Source organism: Chelmon rostratus, chromosome 9, assembly GCF_017976325.1.
Source record: "Chelmon rostratus isolate fCheRos1 chromosome 9, fCheRos1.pri, whole genome shotgun sequence".
Classification (NCBI taxonomy): Eukaryota; Metazoa; Chordata; class Actinopteri; order Chaetodontiformes; family Chaetodontidae; genus Chelmon; species Chelmon rostratus.
The window spans coordinates 23591295-23606129 of record NC_055666.1 but is presented as its reverse complement, the minus strand read 5'-3'; the positions used below and the strand labels follow the sequence as shown (position 1 = coordinate 23606129).

Below are 14835 nucleotides of genomic sequence, written 5' to 3'. Positions count from 1 at the left end.
CTTTGTAAATGACCGGCTATAAAATCCCCTCTCCATCACTTGTCATAACGAGTTTGTCACTTTTTTCAAACATTAAAAATCTCAATGTAAAAGAGAAGCTCTTGAAGTCTTTTTTGGCCCTCATGGAGTGCACGCAGGGCTGATTCTTCAGCACAACTGCTGCATTAATTCACAGAGGTCAAATGGAAAGCCTCGGCTCGGGTAGAACGATCCAAACTAATGTCACTCTGTTGGAGCAGAGGCCCGCAGAGGAGAGTGGGAGCCATATGCTTAGTCCTAACACAGCAGTCGCAGTGAATGTACATCGAGTTGACATCGCAATCTGGAGCCGTGCACGACGCCGCACAGTTTACTGGATAATGAGATGCGAAACTGGCCACATATCACATCTGTGTGAGTGCACTGCTGCTGACGCTCCCCCTACAATGTGTCACAATCTATTACACTCTGCAGAGCATACCAACACACACATACACACACACTGATTAGTCTCTCTGTCTTTCTTTTGTGAATACATGCACACAAAACAGCCAGCTTACACACACCAATAGATGCAAAGAACTGAATTTGTTTTCACACACACACTTGTTCGTCTATCCTTACCCTAACCCTAACCCTAACCATCACAACTAAATGCCTTATCTTGACCCCAACCTAAACCTAGTTCTGAACTAACCCCTAAAACCAAGTCTTTACCCTCAAATTGCTCTTTGAAGCTTTGAGGACTGCACAAAATGTCCTCACTACCCAAAAAGTGTCCTCACACTGTTGGTTAAATCTAATCTTCATGATGTAGCAAGTGCAAGCACAAACACACACACACACACGCATACATACACACAGACACACACACACACACACCCAATGAACTCCCAGCTTGAATAACAAAACCACAAAGCTGCATTCTGCTTTAGACAATTCCTTCCTCCTCTTCCTTATTTAAAATGCAAGACATTAATTGTCTGCATGATGAATTACAGCACATCTCAGCAGCGCCCATGTGACATATACACACGGGTTGTTTATAAGCACAGATGTGGCAGCGTAGTCTCTGGATTCGCAGGGAGGATGTCAGGGGAGCGCTTCCTCTTATTTGCCTTAATGAATCATGCTATAACTTCATTTTGCAGGAGCAACAACACATTTGGCACATGTGCTGAACGAGCGTCAGCATGCACATCATGTCTGATTATGGTGATGTGACTGTGGCAGTATATTTGCACATCAGGCACAAACATGACTTGTTTTCAGAATTTTTCATGAAAGCTTGTTAGATATCTAAGAAGTGGCTTTCATTCAATGGCAGCAACATCCTTTGTGCTAAGTAGTCATTATGGAGGTGTCACTGCATATCTCTGCATTGACGGATATTAAATACATTTTATTATTTTACTTCCTGTGTGGCGTACAAAGGTTAAGATGCATGCGGTTAAAAGACTTTCCATGTTAATATAAAGGTTGTATAAAAGTCATGGACTTTGGCTGGACAGGGACAGATGAGTCGGGGAACAAAGAGACTCACTGGGATTCGTCTCAGGTCATGTTCATGTTGTATAACCCAAGACGACTGCCCTCACCAGAAAACAACAGCATCGGTTGCTTGCTGAAATGCTTAAAAGGTCCTGTGTTTACAGTCTCCTGACAGGTGACCTCTTGTGGTAAACAGTGACTGTCCTCTGCCTCAAGCAAGAGAGGAGGGACAGTGGCATCACAAAAACTTGTAAACAGTGCAGACCACAGTTTGTGTCCCATCTCCTCCCAGCAGTCAGTATAGCCCACTGTAGGCTATTTGAGGGGTGAAGCCTTCCCACTTGGTTGCAAAATAACCCAAATGCATCCCCCATGTAAACCTGCCGTGGAGCGGGGGGCCCCATCCCCTTGTAGCAGAGACGGTGCAGGAGCAGAGGGGTTGTCTGATTCAGTATGCTAGTGTAGTCTGACTCATTGATCCTTTATCAGACTGAGGTTTGTGAACCACGGCTCTGAAGTATCAGCAGTCTAACTGTTATGTATTGATAAGTCCATGGTGCTGTCCGTGGTGCTGAAGTACCAGATGGATTTGTAATTTTCTCCTTTTTCTCTCAGTCTCACCCCTCTGTCAGTTTTGTCTTGGATCTATAATATTCTCTAAACTATATACTGTAAATACTCAGTTATTTACTATATATATATATATATATACTGCAGCCTGTAACTTTATAGAGTAGCTCCACCTTCATGATCAAAGTGACAAGTAGCAACATGTTGTTGCTCAAAGATGAGAGGATCATAGAGACACACTGCTGCCTATAGTATTCCTATAATATTTCTATGATCATTCAGTAGCGTCTCTGCTCCTGAAAACAAAATAAAATTGAATGCACCTCCAGGCCGAGCCACCTCTCCTCCTTTGGGAGGTGTCCACATGGATACCCCCACTTGGCCATTCCCCTGTTAAAAATGAACAAATCATGGACTGAAAACCCCTGACTAAGGACTTTTTTGACCACTTTCCACTACAGGAATTCAGTTTAATCCTTGGTCAAAACTGAACAAAATGTTCCTGAGTTCCTCAAAAGGTTCCTGGTCCCCCGAGAAAGTTCCTGCGCTGAAAATGCTTTGATACAAACTTGACCACTTAGTGTCTGCTGTTGTGTATGTGGGCAGTTGCCATCACAATGAATGGACGACCATGTGTGGACACCTCATATATGTGTTGCAGCCATAGCTTCAAACCTTGCTTTTTTTCAGTGGGGAGTAGCGATTATCTGGTTGCTGATTGAGCAGATGAACAAATCAGAAATATTTGCTTGCCTGAAGAAATATTTGTCAGGTGCATCAAAGAGAAGACAATTAAATGTCTGCATACCTCTAAAACATACAGTGCAACATAATCATGAGGACATTTGGAACAGGCTACAGTACCTGTTTTTGCACTGAAAAAGTACTCTTTAATATCCACAAGAGCATAAAGGCCTATATAAATAGCGTAGTGGTATACATTCATTACAGAATTATAATGCAATGGAGAAATGGAGAAAAGAAAACAGATATTAACAGAAATAAGGCAAAACAATAAGCCAAACAGAAATAAATACATGAATAAGTAATGATGAAATGCATAAATAACTGTGTTCGCACATAGGACAAACACAGCTTTGATGCACTGCAAATATAGCACACATGCATGCATCACAAATACTACTGACCTGATATAAGCTATTTAAAGGCACTCTTAAGGGGCTACAACTACTACTTAAAGTCAAAGATCTTTGTGTGCACAGTCAAATATACAGAAGTATCTTTAAAATAAAAGAATAAAAATACCTTTTCTCAAATACAGAACACTAAAGTACTACTTTCATGTACTTGTGCTCATATTTCCATTTGATGCTGCTTTATTCTTCTACTCGACTACATTCTAGAGGGAAAAGCTGTACTTTTTACTGCATTACCTTTATCTAACAGCGTTTGTTACTTTTTCACTTTACAGATTAATATTTTACAAATAAACATATGATAATTCCATTACAGTATATGATGCATTTTCACAAATTGTTGCATGATTAATAATTATCAAATACTACAGTGAAAAGTTGCATTTTTCATTATGCGTACTTGTACTTTTGATACTTCAAGAGGCCTATTTTGCTAATAATACTTCTGTGCTTTTACTCAAGTTAGATTTTGATTGGATGACTTATTTGTAGTGGAGTACATTTGCATTTTAGTGTTGTTACTTTAGATTAAAGAACTTCTTCCACCACTGATTTTTTGTGTCTTGTAAGTCCATGTCGGTGTGCCTGGTTTGTGTGTGACACAAGAAACAACTACTAATATATTGGCGGAGAAGTACTCAGATCCACTTCTTAAGTAAAAGTAGAGACAACACAATGTAAAAATCCTGCTTCAGTGAAAACAGAGAAATATTATCAGCAAAATGTACTTTAACTCAAATGGATTCAGAGTGTGATTTCATTTACTATACGTACAGTATATGTATATGTAACAGTAGGTAGCACTTTAATGTTAACTGGTTGAGGTTTAGCTGTTTTGTCTTAATATATTGTTGAGTAGCTTAATTGATAACAAAACGTAATATTTTATGAACTGATCCTATTTATTGTCAGTGAAATCTGAAAATCTAAAGAGACTATAATAAATGTAGTGGACCAGAAGTTACAATATGTCCCTCTGAAATGTAGTGGAGTAAAGGTTTAAAGTAACATAAAATGGACATACTCAAGTAAAGAACAAGTATCTTGAGTTAATGTACGTAGTTTCTTTCACTACCACTACTAATCATAATATATATTATTAGACAAATGAATGAAATGCCCTCATGTAGATATTGTTGTATCTTAGAGGTCAGTCTCTCCTCGTGATGTTCACCTGGAGGTCGTACAGTACCAGTACAGTGTGGTGATGTAGTGAGTAAAATGGTGGATCCAGCATGTTTTTATTCACCACCCGCGTATGAGTGTGTGTGTGTGTGTGTGTGTGTGTGTGTGTGTGTGTGCGTGCGTGCGTGCGTTTGTGTGTGTGTGTGTGTGTGTGAGTGGGGCATCCATAAAGAAAGCCAACTCTCTCACCCCCTCTTTCCTTTTTCCTCCCTTCTTAGTCAAGGACAGTTTCGCTCGGGACTGAGCCGCCTCACATTCACTCCGCGCGTCTGTCCTCGTTTTGTTGCTTATACTGCCTACTACGGGATATTTGCGATTGGTTCACCCCTCCCTCTCCGCCCTCCCTCCCGCGTGATTGTATGTAAATCCGGTCGGGACTGAGCCAGAAGGTGAGGTTGGGGCTGGTGGCTCCTGCCTCGGTGGCGCACACGAGACCCGCGAGCGGCCGAGGTGAGATCGCTGCGCCGTCGGAGCTGTCCACTCCGCCGCGGTGCTGAACTCCGCATCCCTCTCCTCCTCTTCTCCCACCTCCTCTCTACATTGATGATATTTTGAAAAAGGATTAACAACCTCCCTTTTTGGCTGCTTATAGGTTGCAAACTTCTCTGGGGGACATCTCTCTCTCCACACATCGGGAATAACACTCAACCAGCCGCGGAATTGACCGGAGCTCCAGATTATTATTAGTAATAGTTTGTTGAGAAGTGTTGCTTCCCTGCGTTCACCGCCAATCTCGCTTGGATTATCCTCCTGGATGGTTTACGTTTGGACACACAGGTAAAAAAAAGAATACTAAATGTGTGTGTCTGTGTGTTGAGTTTGTTGTGGACTAATTGTTAGAGCCAGAGTCCATCCATGAAAAGTCCTCTTCTCTGTGTGACGCGCTATCAGACACCGAGCTTAACCCTCATCATCGGTGAGGCGCCACAACTCCCGTCTAATCATCCGCCAGGTCACTCTCCTTGACTCCGAAAATATCTCACCATCTAGCGCCTTAAGCTTTCCCCGCTTCAACTCAGCCGTTCGGCTGGTTCCGGGGGCTCAGATCGACTGATATGAGGATACGTGAAGTTGAGATTATAGTTGCTGTTATTCTGTCGGGGCGCACAGCACAAACACTTCTCCGCTGTAACACAATCAATGTGTCTGAAACGATTGGAGACGCGCCACGTTGCCCAGAGCTTTTAATTTATCCGCGCAGTACTTAGTGTGTTATTTTTTTCCTTGGCACGATAATCCTTGAGTGACACCGTTAGCAGCAGAGGGATTATACTTTTGTTTTTCATCCTCAGCTTTGCGCCTGACTCATTTGGCACCATATTACAGGCTCTCGCGCCGGGGATGGCCATTACTTTTGTTGTGTGATGGTGTGCGGATGAATTTGGGGACTTTCTTTCTTTTTTAATCGCCGCCATGGTGCCACAGATGGAGCCAGAGCTAACCCAAAGCCAGATTAAGTTCTGCCATCGATACGACTCGGATTTACAGCCTGGAATCCTTTCAAGGGGTTTCTGTTGGAGGATCCAGCCTCATCGTTAGCTCAGGAAACGCATCACCTATATAGGACAATAAATACAACAAAATCAGTACATTTGAACAACTATCACCTGATAAATGCTGTAAAACCCAACAGTAAATACCAGAAACATGAAACTGTCTGGTAGCAGTGGTGGAATGTAGCTAAATACATTTACTCAAATACTGTCATTAAGACAGATTTGAGTATCTTTAGGTGCAGACTTTTACTTTCCAATACTTTTCAGTAGAAAATACAATCTGACAGCTGTAGTTACTTTAAAAATGACACAAAACCTATGATATGTTGTTATAGATTAAATTTCCCAATATGCACAGTAATCTTTAGAATTAGATTCACCATGACAACAATATGCTAATTAGACACATTAGTGATTGAATAATATAATAGTCTAAAACTCACAGGGGTCATTATTCTGCATTGACTACTTATATTTTCGCTTAAAGTACATTTTGTTAATAATACTTTCAAACCTTTTCAGTGATTATTTGCAATGTAGTGTTGCTGTAAGTAGCATATGATTGTGTGTATATTATGGTGACTTTTACTCAGGACTTGCTGAAAAATAAGCACTTCCTTTGTGGGCTGTGTGACTCCTACATAGTCAGGAGATTAATTTACAGTAATAGCTAAAAGGGACAAGACAAACAATGTGTTTGTGTATTTATACAAATCCTTAGCCTTCTGCATGTAGTGTTTCCTGCACAAATATTACATTCTTTATGATTCACCGGGCACACAGACGATCCCAACACATTCCTCTAATTACAGCAGTAATATACATTCATGTCGAAGAAGTGTGAATGCTACAGAAACCATGCAGTTTGAGCGTTCAGCCATCTGTGCGCTTTTGCAATCCAACTTCAGTCTCTTTATTCCCACAATGCACTCACTTTATCTGTGAAGGCTCTTTGAAACCACAAGATATAATCTATTTCCAGCAGTGCATTAGATGAATGAGTGCATCTGTTTTTCAAGGCTGCACTTACTAATTGATTCTCCAATATGAACCAGGGACCAAGTAATGCATCATTTATACAGGCTTTACATTTTAAAAGTATTTTCCCCCTCTCCTCTATTTTTGCACATGTGTCATGCTTCATTGTTTCACATCTTTGAACAAAATTGAATATAAGACAAAGACAACCTGATTAAACACAGAGTACAGTTTTTAAATCATCATTGAATTTACTGAAGGAATAAAGTTATCCAGCACCTTTGTATACCACCCCCGTGAAATCGTAAAAAGATCTGCTCCTCTCACATATAACAGCAACATCTGCAAGCGAATGCCTCCGCTAACTGGAGGACAGTCATCTGCATCGCTGTGGATGAATCTTGGCTCTTGGCTCCGCTCTTCTTTGCAGAATTGTTTTCACGGAGCCACAGTGGAAGGTTTTCTGCCCGTTTGACCAGGCCACTCCAGAACCGTAATTTGGTGTCTTTTGAGCCGTTCAGAGGTGGACTTGCTCTTGTGCTTCAGATCGTCGTCTCGCTGGGTAACGCAACTGTGCTTGAGGTTCAGATCACGGACTGATGGCCGGACATTCTACCTCAAAATGTTCTGGTAGAGAGCAGAATTCATGATTCTGTCAATTATGGCAAGTCGCCCAGGGCCTGAAGCAGCAAAGCATCCCAGTATCATCACATCACCACCACATTTCACCAGTGTGCTGCGTTAGGTTTACACCATAATGTTCCACTTCTGAGTCATCAGTCCACAGAGTGATATCCCGAAAGGCTTGAGGGTCGTCAGTATGTTTTTGTGCAAATGGAAGTCTCTTCCTTACAATGGAATCATGCACGCTGACGTGAACTGAAGCGAGCCAGGCCTGCAGTTCCTCACATGTCCCTCCTCCTTCTTTGGAGGAATCTTGGTAGGCTAGCTAGAGCCCCAGATTGTGTTTTTTTTACTTGTTGAGTGTTTGCTAACTTCACATTGCTGGAAAGGTTCAATTTAAGTGATGTTTTGATTCTACAGGATTGGCAGTAATCAAGGCTGATTGTATGTAGTTTAATTGAACTAAATTTTGAATTTGGTTAATTGGGTGAATAAGCATAAGGGGGTAAGTGCTTTTTCACACATGGCAAGCTGGTGTCGGATAACATTTTTCCTTCAACAATCCTTGAAATGATCATTTAAAAACTGTGCTTTCTTTTTAAGCAGGTTGTCTCTGTCTTATCATCAGTTCTGTTTGAAGATCTGAAACAATTAAGTTTGACAAACATGCAAAAATAGAAGAAATCATGATAAATCATCAGATAAATGCTTTTTCCTGCCACTGTCTGTTGTGCAGAGTATAGTGATTATACTTGATAAATGTGCTTGTCTTAATAAAAACAGACCCGCTGTAGAGGGATATGGAAAGAGAGATAATACAGTGCACATTTTCAGAATGACTCTGTAGGCTTTCTGCACTGAAATGATACTGATACACTCAGTTATGTTCAAACCCACAAACACACCAACACCACAAACCAACAAGGCCAAACAGCAGTGTTAGAATATTCTCACAAGGAAAACATTTTGCTCCTTCACACCAAAACCAGAAAAATCTTTCCACTCCTTTTTTTCCTAACTCAGATCCAATTAAGCCATTTAACAACAGGTAGGAGATATTTCCAGCTGAGCAGGTAGTGGAGTTAATGGAGCTGCTCTGCTTTTCATTACAATGACTTTCTTCGAGCACAGCGGGGAGGCAAAGGCTTTTGAGTCAATAACGCTTTTCACTTGAAAGAAGAAAAAAAATGCAAGGAAACTGATCAAAGCATTTCAGATTTGAGAGGAAAAGCACTCTTTGTGAGGGTGTGGGCGCCCAGTAATGGCAGTTGGTTTAAGGGGGCAGATTTGGATGATAGGACAATAAAGCTGTTTGGCGAGGAAAATTGTGCTAGCACTAAAAACATCACCATTTTAGGGTCTTCACAAGACAAGGCAAAGCCAAGTCAGGTCTAAAAGGTACACTACAACACTAATGTTAGGATTTTACACTGGCCCTTATAATCTATTCTAATCTCCCAGTGGTATCTACTATGACACTCATGGGAGATCAAACAACTATACTACGAGCCTCCCAGCTTCCTTTGCATTCCTTGGGGATCCATGCAGTCCATTATTTTTAGGTATTTTTCCAGCATCTACCATCATAGAGTTACTGAACAAAACATAAAGGAACAAGCTGCCATGCTATGCTGACCTACAGTATATTGTGTATGGCAGTGTTATTGCATTTATTCTTTATTATTCAGTGAAAGACACATTTGGGTCGCAGATGGAGATTTACAGACTCTGCCACAGTGGAAAAACCTCAGAAATAATCATCATTTCACACAGCTTGACACATTTTCAAAGCTATTTATGATATTCAAAGGGTCAATTCACTCAAATGACAACAACAACAACAAACTCATTACTTGGTATCCTCTTGTGGAGATGGTTTGGGTTTGATTTGCACAGGTTTTAAAATGTATGTCTCTGAAATTTCTGCCTCCAGCCCAATACAATGGACATAAATAGACTCCTTAAATCGATGTATTTGGTAGAAAGTGGCTCCACTGAAAACAGTGAGTTCTTTCGATTATTCAGAGTAATGGGAGCATTTATGTTGACTCTCTTGGCAACTTTTCACAGCTTTGAGAAATGAAATGCCATTCACCTCCATTGTATTAGAGTGGTGGCAGGAAGTTTAGAGATGGAAATCTCAAAACTTGGGCAAACAAAACCAAAGCTATCAACATAGCTCAATATCGCTGGAGCTGAGGGACAAAACATGTTCTTTTGTAATTTGGGTGAACCCAACCTTTGAAGGAATAGTTCAACCTTTTGGGAAATACGCTTCTTCAAATTTTTCTGAGAGACAGACGAGAAGATCAATATTCCTCTCATGTTTGTGCCAAGAGCCGGAAGGCGATTAGCCAAGGTTAACATAGAGACAGGAAACAGCAAGCCTCACTCTGTCCAAAGTTCAAAAACCAGCACCATTAAAGCTCACTAATTGACACATGGTATCCCATTTGTTTAATCCGTACACAGACAAAACTCTGAGAATGACAATTTGTGGTTTAAGAGGAAGTTGTAATATAACGAGCAGCATTTTGTCTGTCGACACAGCCCGTCCGCCTGCTGCAGTCACAGTGCTGACAAGACTCCAAGAAGTCCCTGCACCCAGCTGTTGTTAACGTTTAACAGCACCTCACTGTCACAAAGACAAAAACAGCACAAATTCTCATTGTTACACGCAGTTAAGTATTGAAACTGTGAGCAGTATGTTTCATCTAACTCTCTAAGGAAGGGAATAAGTGTATTTACCAAAATGTCAAACCAAACATGTAAAATCCAAATCACTCCTCAGTTTGAATTTGCCTACACTGACAGAACCCACCTGTACCGACTTTATTTATCCAGAGTGGATTTTCTAAGCGATGTCATGTCTTTCGCATTCACAGTTACACACATTAACACGTGGGAGATGCCCATTACAGCCACAGTGGCTCCACTGGAGCAACACTAAGAGGAAAGCGCTTTTATAGTAGGCCCATCAGTGCTATTTGTATGGTCTTTACTTTCTGAATCCTCCCCAAGCGGTTGACTGGCACATCTTTGTACGCAAGGTGAATAAAATCATATTTAGCATTTGTGCATGTCACAAAAAAAAAAGAAAGTAATCAACATCAGCTGATGAAAAGCTCAGTGCCTTCCTGTGAGAATGTAGATTTCAAATGTTTTCAATATGTTTTGATATGCCAGTTGTTAAGGTTTCATCTCTCAATAGCTCAGCCCCAACCCACCTCAACAATAACACTTCTAACATCGCTTTCCCCTTTTCCATGCCCCCGCTTCCCACTCGGAGGGGAGCTGCAACCGCTGCCAACTCCCATCTGAGTCTCTGTGTCTGTCTTTGTTGTTCCCCTCTTCAATACGTGGAATCGTTATTGTGCAGCAGACCCACACACATTGAGATGTGTTATCCTGCTGCCATGTTTAAGAGACATTCTTATGTCTCCTGGCGAGGGGGGGGTTTGTTGCTGATGATGTGAAAACCTGTTTCTCCTTTATCGTGCACATTGCATTTCTCTTTTATGTGAGTCCACAGTTGGTTAAATCATGCAGACCTCCTGAAAGGCTCTTTTAGTCACATGTGCAGCAGTTACAGATGAGAAAAGATGTAATGTAATTTAAATTATTGGTACCTGCTTAACTTGCTGTAGTGATGTATGAGAATGTCTGCTCTGTGTGCAGTGAAGTCAGACGCTTCCACTGCATCGTATTTCTTTTTCCTTTGCTTCAAGGATCAATCTAAGGCAACAGAATGAGGCTCTGTCTCCTGACTTTTCAAACAGCTCTCGATTTCTGAAGCATGACCTCCTCCACTCCGTGTCTTGATTGAACTCCAAGTGGATTGTTAAATTGTTATTGTCACAACCCATTTCATACAGTGCAGCAGAACAAGGCTTTTGTGGCTACTTTTAAAGGCGAGGCTGGGTGAAATATTGAGACACCTCCTTCTCTGTCTCAGTGCTCTTTGGCAGATGGTCAGATCATAATAGAAGATGAACAAACCTTAAGGGTGAGGGTCAACAGTCTCTAGGTTCATTCACTAATCCTCTCAGTGTGCTGCAAGCAGGCTGATGGCAAATGTGGCTGCAGGCTTTGAGAAATATGTTTGAGCGGGTGCGGGTGTTTGTTCGTGCTAGCCAAGGCTTGATAGAGGACATCATAGTCCCACTCAGAGATAATAATGCTGTTGTGTGCTGTTTGTTGGAACTGTATGACGCTCGGGGAGGTGGGTGTTTGGGTGGTCTGGCCATGCGTTGCATTTTAATGGCATCGCAGGTCGCTGTTCCCTGTTCGCTGCCGTCGTGGCCAAGTGTGACGGCATTGTTCCGGGCACAGTACAGTAGATCAGATTGGTCTGATTATGTAATGATTGTTAACAATGGGAGAGCCAGTGTTCCTCTGCCAGGCTTTTTCCTGCAGAGTTGTAGCGACAGCCCGCACCTCATGACATTTGAAATGGTCTATAAATTAAATGGCTATAAAAGAAAAGTCAAGGTCTTTCCTGCCACTGCCTGCATGCGGAGACTCCTACGACCATAAATGAGTGTAATCTGGACCACATAATGCAAGTCACCACTGTCAAACCTTTGTCATGCAGAACTTATGGGAGCACTCTAGAGTCGCTGCACCCGAAACCTCTGCTGCGCATAGTGGCTGTTGGAAGTAATTTATATGTTGTGATGCTCACTCATGCTCGTAATTGTCAATAATTGTGGCTTTTGGATGAATTGAAAGGTAGAATTGGAGGTTGATAATAATTCTGAGATGTTGTGCCAAGCTAGACAGAAATCCTGTGCATGACAAAAGATATATTAGAATCACTTAATTTTCTCACTGGGTGGTTATACAGAGCTGTGATGAATAATGGGCTCGCTCTCTGAGGATGGAGTAGTTCAAATTTTCATACAGTACAAACTGGCAGCCGAGTACTGGTCACAGTGTGCTGTCTGGCATTTCTTAGATGACTCCTTGGGTGGATCAAAGGCAAATCACATACTCTAAGAAAACTCTCGCAGACGTTAGAGACCAAAAATACAGTCCTGCAGTTCCCCTGCAAGTTTGAGTAGATTCTAGTGTTTTAGAGAGTTACATTCATTAATTTTAATTTGTTTTTATTTATGTTCATCTGTTAGATTGAAAATGATCTGAATGTAGAGACACATTTTTTAATAACATCAATTGAACACTATAAAAACTAACAATGCGATTGACAAAACAATCTCAACACAATATCCATTCAGTCACTGTTCTGGTGCTTTCAATTACATCACATGTTCTTCCTCTGCAGATCCAGTCTGTCATGGAGTTGTAGATGCTGAAATATCTGTTTTTACGAGCACTTTAAAGGTTTAATTAGACATTTTGGTGCTTTTTCGCTGTCTTGTCCAAACGTTAGATGAGAAGAATGATATAACTCTCATGCCTGTACAGAAATAATAAAGCCACCACGAGCAGGGGTGGAAAGAAGCAGCCTGGCTTTGGTTTTTGTTAGCCTCAGTTTGGATCTAACCAACATGCAAATGCAAAGAGGCGTTGGCTCGTTGGCTTCAAAGTTGAGATTGAACATTCATTCATGACAGCTAGATCAATGTCGGAATTAGAAACTAGTCAGTCAGTTCAGTAGGATTCTCAGATCATTCAAATGCAAAACACACTTTTTCTCAATGTTATACATTAAATTTATATGTTTATGTCTTTTTGAATATTGTGAAGTTGAAACATAAAAAATATGAAAATTTTAAAGTGACAATGGCACATCCTGTCAGCAAGTTCAGAAAATAATGTTTGAGCTCCTGCAGGATCCCTCAGCTAGTCTTAGTGATCACTGAGAGCCCACAGTCCATAACACAACATATCCATCGCCCTGCTGAGAACAAAGCAGGCTGCTAAGTTAGAAACACATCAGAGACTCATTAGCGTTCCAGTGATTGACCAGCTGAACTCTCGTTACCCTCAAGACTTTCTTCGTGTTTTTACTGCTCTAAATCCCTTCGCCCATTCTCAGTCTCACACAGTTGACATAACTGTGATTCAAACAGTCCTTTTAATGTCTCATATGCAGTTTTAGAGTCATGCAAGGCTTAAATGACCTTCTCAACAGGGGAAATACCTGCCTGGTGTTGTTTCTGATACTGTTGTTGAATTCTGGTAAAGCACAACTGCTTTTTGAGTACGAGCATCATTGAAATTCTGCATTTGATTTCAAAAGTTTCTCTGCCTAGATTTGGACTGCCTGCCAGGATTTATAGCAGATTAACTTTGAAAGTGATTTAGCTCTTGGCTTCTGCAGTCGCTACCAGTGCAGAAAAATAACTTTTTCTCATCCACTATTGCAATCCTTACTGGCTCACATATTCCCACATTCACTAAATATTCCAAACATGCAAAATGTGATCTGTTTGTGTGACCCTAATAGTGGCAGTGGAGTATATCAAAACTTAATTAGAGGTCTGGGTGTAAGAAGAGATGATTGACAGTCATGTAGGCATAAATATAGAGGAGGCCCAGCACTGTACTGTATAATAACACACACACATACTACACAATAAATGCACTCCCAGAGAGCATTTGTGATGTTCCTCCTGCAGCGGTAAAATGCAACAACGCAGGGGATTTAGTGGGGAGACACAATACGCCAGCATAAGTTCAAAGCTCAGTGTAATCACATTTTATGCGTTTGGATAGATATCTGAATGAGACAGATAACGGTATCATAAAAAGGATGGGGGGATAATGAATTGTGTCATCACAACAATGCAGCCAACAAATTTACACAGTAGCCTATCTCCTTCTTTATCTGCTATCTGGTGGCAGGGGATGCACTGCTGTTATCCACTTGGCATGTGGAGCCATGCATCGTGTCTAATGAGTCAGTGATATCTGAGTGGTGGTATCCTGAGGGGTTGTACGCTGCAAGTTGCTCATGTGAAGTCCAGTGAATACGAGGGTTCGCAAATCCTAAGAAGTCTGAATTAATTATGCAGCGCTGGCTCGTGAATGTAGGGACTGAGATGCGATTGATCGGCTTTTGAATGACGAGACCAGTTTTTCTGAAGTATGTTATTGCATGTTTGACCAATTAATTACCAATCATGTTTTTTACATCCCTGCTGGCTGACCGTTTCAGTTCATGTCAGTAAGGTGATTAACACCAAGCTTCAGATATGTTAACATGTTATGTTGGCAGCTATTATGCAAAGGCTGTCACATTATCATACAGTTTTAGGTTAATCACAACAGCATTCACAACAACCACCTCATCACCACATGCTGTAGAGACAGAGAAACTAACCACAAACTACCCAACAGAAAAGCAACCATGTAAAATCAATACAAGAGAAATATCGAATGTTAAATAT

The 14835-nt window shown here is 41.1% G+C and overlaps 1 protein-coding gene across 1 annotated transcript in view; it reads left to right on the top strand.

Moving 5' to 3' along the window:
- Window positions 1–4866: 4866 nt before the first annotated feature.
- Window positions 4867–14835, top strand: part of fstl5 (follistatin-like 5) — a 163779-nt gene continuing 153810 nt past the window's right edge. The window contains exon 1 of the mRNA XM_041944045.1: window positions 4867–5159. Coding sequence (XP_041799979.1) covers window positions 5137–5159 — 23 coding nt within the window. The 5' untranslated portion in view covers window positions 4867–5136. The remainder of the gene's footprint in view (window positions 5160–14835) is intronic.